At 37.5% G+C, this 6,441-nt stretch overlaps 1 protein-coding gene across 1 annotated transcript; it reads left to right on the top strand.

The window, feature by feature from the left end:
• The first annotated feature begins 753 nt into the window (after positions 1–753).
• Positions 754–5,625, top strand: gjb1b (gap junction protein beta 1b). Its single transcript, XM_065253787.2, has 3 exons — positions 754–854; positions 1,026–1,116; positions 2,707–5,625. The coding sequence occupies exon 3, from the start codon at positions 2,721–2,723 to the stop codon at positions 3,546–3,548; it is 828 nt and encodes a 275-aa protein (XP_065109859.2). The 5' UTR covers positions 754–854; positions 1,026–1,116; positions 2,707–2,720; the 3' UTR covers positions 3,549–5,625.
• The last annotated feature ends 816 nt before the right edge of the window (positions 5,626–6,441 follow it).

The following is a 6,441-nucleotide window of genomic DNA, read 5'->3' as shown; positions in this document are numbered from 1 at the left end:
TTCAGTGGAGAGGTGACCAATTAAATGCTACTTTTGTTCTATTGTTCTCTACAATCCTTGATTTTCTTTACCCATTTGGGGGAGTTTGAGCTGGTCACTTGAATAACATTTTCCTGCCAGTGATCATGCCAGCAAACTTGCAAGGAATTCTGGAAATGTGTCACTTTGTCCTGTTTTTTCTACAACACAGCATATGATGATCCAGAAGATATACCAGCTCAATACCCCTATCCATCTGATCCATCTTATTCATAATTATCTAGATAATAGATGGCCCATCACCACTATCACATACAGTACCTAAAATACTGTATAGGTAATACAGCAAGCCTCCCTCTGCTTACTGATAACAAGTCTGTACTGGATTACCATAACACAATTGCACACTTGACTCAGTGGTGGGAAGATAATTATCTATCTGTCTCTCTGTCTATTTATGGCATATACATAATTAAAACAAATTTAAAACTAGAATCATACACACAAGCCTGACAATGTCTTTTTTACAATTTATTTATTTTTTGTTAAATTGTGCTGTGTTTGATAAAGAGAGCAGCTCAGAAAAAAACTCACTTCCTCTGCCTGCCTGGCACAATGGATAATGTTACTGCTCATTGTGTCCACACAGATTCTTTCTTCTGTTCTCAGTGGGTGAAAATGGGGGCATTTGATCAGAATTCTGAAGAGTCCTGTTTGCGTCCATAAAGAAAAGCATTGTGTGTAAACGGGTTATATAAGTACGTATGACATCTGGTGCAGGGTTGTGGCTAGTATCACGTAAATGTTTTACATATGCTTTTCAGAGAGGCCTTTAGATGTTTCCAGTACAGGATTGTTCATTATTGCAGTTGAAGGTAAGCTGTCCTCTAAATTTTTATACTGTATGCATGTGGAAGGTGAACTGAAAAGGTAATTTTGATAAACTTGATATTCATCCATAGATGTTGTGTTAGATTAGAAATCTTATGATTTATCTATAAGAGTATCACCTAAGCTTTTAAGTGACCAGAACATTTTCATTTCAGTTTCAGACTCAAGTTTCCACATGACAAGACAACAGTCAGCTCTTCATATTTGGACCTGGTATAGCATAGGCTTCCTCACAGGCTGATCCTGGTAAATTACTGAACAGTTATTGCTCAGATTTAATTTTGAGGGCCACTTGAAAGGTCTCTATTTGCATTGTGTTGTATTGTTGTTTATGTATTTTGTTTTATTGTTTATGTGTACCTTGCAGTCCTTTAAAAATGTCTATGTGTCACAGAATGTTTTTTATTTTGTAATACTCTTATCTTGAGTATTTAGATTATTAAACTTGTACCTGCGCTTTGACCTCCCTTTTGCACTTTTTCTCTCTCTTAAAAAATTAAAGGTGCTTTTACGCCATACATTTTTGACTAAATGGTTTAATAAAGAACCTTTAATATCTAAAAAACCTTTCTGTTTCAAAAAAAGGTTTTTTGAAACCTTTATTTTTTAAGAGGGTATTTAAGAGACAGATGTACTACCACAGATTTTAATTGTGACCCATAAAATTAAAAAGTGTTGCAAACTTTAAAAAAAATATATAAAGATAAAAAAACATTATTGTTGCAGTTAAACCGTTCTGAGGTCTTTAAAACTTAATTGACCCTTCTAGACCTGCAATCTCTCCACATCAGTCATATAGCACTCCCAGTGCACTTGAAAAAATTATCATGAAATAAAAATTTCTGTCAAAAAAGTGGTGTGGTTATGAAGTAAAACTACAGATTTGTTTTCTTGTGTGGATCTGTTTATAAAATTTTTATTGGTTTACAAGGTGACAACTGAGATCCCACATGTAACGTCAATTAGTTGGGATCATGTTCGTAAATTATGTGGACAAACAACCATAAATAATGATGTAACTACTGTTATAAATGATTGTCGGACAAAATGACGAATAATAACGGGGGCAAATAATTTCAATGTTATGATTGGTCAGGCGCCTGTCAATGAAACTCCCTGTAATGGGTCAATTAAGTCTCTATTTACCGAATACAAATAAAAAAAAATGCTCCAAATTGCACATATGTTCTAACTGTGCATTCACACCGCCACCGGCGAGAGCATCAATAAAAGCTCTGGCTGCCCTGCCAACGACGCTAAAGAAAAGGTGTAGTGGGCGCTCTGACGCTCCAATGCATTCTCTGAACTCCTCTCAGGCGGAGGTTTCCGCCATCCGATTGGTTGCCGCTGAACATTTCCGCCATCCGATTGGTTGCCGCCGAACCGCGTCATATCTCATTACCATAAAGTTGAGCTGATTTCAACTCTCCTCGACGCTCACGCTGTACATGACGCGCCGCTGCTCGCCGCCGGCTCTAATTGAAAATGAATGACTTCCGGCAACTTTGACACTCTCGCCGGTGGCGCTCTGAATGCACAGAAAGTGATTGGATTTCATAGTAAATTTCAACTGCTGCAAAAGTGGATGAACACCGCTTACCACCGCAAAGAGAAATGATCCATTGATTGCTTTCCTTCACTATCCACTCCAGCTGATTTTAATTTCGTAAAGAAATTTATAAAATATTGTAGAATCAAGTATTAGGCATTAACAACTGGATTAAAAGGTTATTTAAGATTCAGTCTAGTGTATGTCTAAACGTTTGACTGTTAGTGTAAACATTTTAAACCAGTTAACGGTATCTGCTATTTTCATTTTTATGTTGTTCTTTTTAGTCCTGGATTTCAGCATGAATTGGGCATCATTTTATGCTGTGATCAGTGGTGTGAATAGACACTCAACCGGCATTGGGCGCATTTGGCTGTCCGTCATATTCATCTTCCGCATCTTGGTACTGGTGGTGGCGGCTGAGAGCGTGTGGGGGGACGAGAAGTCTGGCTTTACCTGTAACACCCAGCAGCCCGGCTGCAACAGCGTGTGCTACGACCAGTTCTTTCCAATATCACACATTCGCCTCTGGGCCCTGCAGCTCATACTGGTGTCCACGCCGGCTCTGCTAGTCGCCATGCATGTTGCCCATCGTCGTCATGTGGAGAAAAAGATTCTCAAAATATCTGGGCGGGTTAGTGCAAAAGACTTTGAAGACATCAAGAGGCAGAAGTTTAAGATCACAGGTGCTCTTTGGTGGACTTACATGGTAAGCATCATTTTCCGCGTTATTTTTGAGGTGGTTTTCTTGTACATTTTTTATACAATCTATCCAGACATCAAGATGGTGCGTCTTGTAAAGTGCGATTCCTACCCCTGTCCAAATACAGTGGACTGTTTTGTGTCCCGTCCAACAGAGAAGACCATTTTTACTATGTTCATGCTGGCAGTGTCTGGAGTTTGTGTTTTGCTGAACATTGCAGAGGTTGTTTATTTAATAGGGGGTGCATGTATCAGATACTTTCACGGAGCAGCTAGTGAAACAAAAGGAACTTGGCTCACTAAAAAACTGGCCTCCTACAAGCAGAATGAAATAAATCAGTTGATATCAGAGCACTCATTCAAACCCAGATTTAATTCGGGCCGTAGACCTGCTACTGACAAGGGGGAGCGCTGCTCTGCTTTCTAATACTGATCTGTCAATAACCAATTGAATGTAAGTGATGATATTATTTCATTTTCACTCATTAAGTAAAATCATTTAAAATGTTATATACATGTGAGAAATCATCATGGGAAGATATGCAAACATGTTAACATTTGCTAATTCTAATGGGTCCAAACATTGTCTTTTCTAAAAGGAATGAAATTGGTGTTACACTAGACTTTTCCACCAATACGCATGTAAACATGAGAAAGCTGGAACAGAAAAATAATGCATGTGTTAAAGGTTTTTCTGTCAGTGTCTCATAAAGTTTAGGTTTGATGAACTCTGATCTGAAAAATGTTTGTTGTGAAAACACATTTGACGAGATTTCAAACATGCAGAGAGTAAAAACCAAGCATGGTTTGCAGTAAAAGAAAAGTTTTGATAATATATGTTTTTTTAACATTTTTAATGTTGTTTTTCGAAGGCAAGCATTGCTATTTTCATACATTGCAAGCATTGCTCTCTCATACTTTTCTCAAACCCATAACCTTAAGTATTGCATTTAATTGTATCTGTTGTGCTATGGAAATACATGCTACCTCAAAATTTGTAGGATGTAGAGAAAACATATGCTACTACTCTTCAGCAATCAGACATAATTTTTGCACGGCAGACAATAACAAATTAAAAATATATAGCTGCAAGAAGCAATCAGCAGGGTACAAGCGTTTTAAGACCTTAAAGTGCATACTTTTTTTAGAAATAGGACATGTAATTTTCACTTTTCAAAATCATGATTGTTTCCTCCCACTATCAAAGCCGTTTGCTTAAAATTTTTAACTGCACATTCTCATCACCACTGAAGAGCAGGACCGAGCAGAACAAGGAGAACCTGCCTGTGTCGACGGGGCTCCGCAAGAGGGATGCTTAATATGATTTTAATGGCCCATTACATTTTGAAGTCCCCAGCCATGGACTGTGAAGCATGCGCAACCCCCTTAACTTGGCCCTCTCTCCCTTGCTCTGCCCGGTCTTTACTCTGAGTTTTTAGTGAACTTTAAAAGAGAAAGGTATGTGTATTAACTGCTATTTGCTATGACATCTGCATATGTGCAGTTACTATAAATGCAGTTTAAATCATGTGATGCTGAAGCACTGATCTATATAAATGACTGGATTGCGCATGACGTCACAATTGTGAAGCCACCGCTCCACCATATTGGTATGCCCAAAAATTCTATAAAATTTTAATGATAAAAGATCACTTTTTATATCTGAAGTCTCCCTGTACATTATTACAATGCAAACATAAGTGTGTACATAGTTATTTACTGAAAGTTGTATATTATGCTGTTTAAACAGTAAGTTACTTTACATTCATCTTCATTGCAGTTTCAGATCAGCGGACAGATCGCAGCATATTTAATATTAATGACAAACATGCTCATTCTAAAATCTAAATAAATAATCATGCTTTGTATGTGATGCAATAATTGGCTGGTTTTGTAATTATGTTATCTCTCCAAGTCTGAAATAACACCGACCGTGTAGTTTAATGTCAAAAATAACGCTGACCGTGTAGCTTAATGTCAAAAAACTTTATTTATGCCCGTGTCACTAACAGAACACAGCAGACAGACCTAAACTTTTTTATATAAATCTCTTATCTTGCCCGATTAAAACATAAACATTGCAAATAACACCATAAGTAACAATTAATTTACGTACAAAATCCTAAAAATTTACCTTGTTTGACTGATACGTGATACGATATGCGCAATCCAGTAATTTATATAGATCAGTGCGCAGAAGCAATACAATACAGATTTATGTTTCCTGTTTTGTGTTATGATTATGACGCGAAGTCAGCCCTTATAAGCTGTATTAATTAACATAGCCCAGGAGTCTCCAACCTTTTTGTGAGCAAGGGCTATCACAATAATTAAAACAATCTGGAGGGCTACTTTTTATATTTTTTATTAAAAATATTTTTGTTTACTTGTTTATTTTATTCTACTTGTTGCTATGTTTTATCATTATTTAAAATGTAAACATACATATAAGAAGCCAAGCTAATATAAAAAATATGTAATAAATAAGTATTAAAATTGAGGCTGTTCATCAGTGGCGGTTCTAGACAAATTTCACTAGGGGGGCCAAGGAGGGGCCAGTTGTCACGGCAGGCTTGTGCACAAAAGAGGGTGAACCCAAACGCAGACGATAAATATAAATAATTGGGAGTTTATTACAGTAACAAACACAAAAGACCCACGAGGGGGTAAAACAGAATATAGATAAACACAGTGATGGGAACGAAACACAGTAACAAAACACTGGAATCAAAGTATAAGTCAGAAACACGAAATACATGAACTCACTGACTTACAACAACTGTAGACAATGAACGCGCACACGACAGACAACGAAAGGGCATTATAAAGACACAACATCAATGGGGAACAGGTGAACATAATTAATCACTTAAGACATGATTACATAAGGGAGTAGGGTAAAAGTGACAAGACACTGGGAACACGTGTTACACATACATGATGTGAAACAACACGTATTCCCACATAAACACAATGCTGCCCTGGTCTTGCCCTCTGGATAATAACCAAGGTCAGGCAAGACCATGACAGCCACAAGACACTGGGAACATGTGGAAGCCACACATATAATATCACTCCACATGTCCCTCACACAGAACATAGTACTGTCATGGTCTTGCCAGATACACTCAGACCTGAGTAAAATACAAAAGATCTGGCAAGCCCATGACAGTACCCCCTTCTTTAATGACGGATACAAGACGTCACAAAACAAAACATTAAACACGAGGAACGAGAGACTGCACAACAGAAGACAACCATGACAACATCACAATAAACAACAACGGTAAACAAACATACGTGACAAACGGGTTGGGGTG

Source organism: Paramisgurnus dabryanus, chromosome 16 (assembly GCF_030506205.2).
Source record: "Paramisgurnus dabryanus chromosome 16, PD_genome_1.1, whole genome shotgun sequence".
Taxonomy (NCBI): domain Eukaryota; kingdom Metazoa; phylum Chordata; class Actinopteri; order Cypriniformes; family Cobitidae; genus Paramisgurnus; species Paramisgurnus dabryanus.
This window is presented reverse-complemented; position numbering and strand designations above follow the sequence as displayed.

Bases quoted from the DNA above. Each gene is read 5' to 3' on its own strand.
- gjb1b (XM_065253787.2), top strand. From the start codon at position 2,721: ATGAATTGGGCATCATTTTATGCTGTGATCAGTGGTGTGAATAGACAC.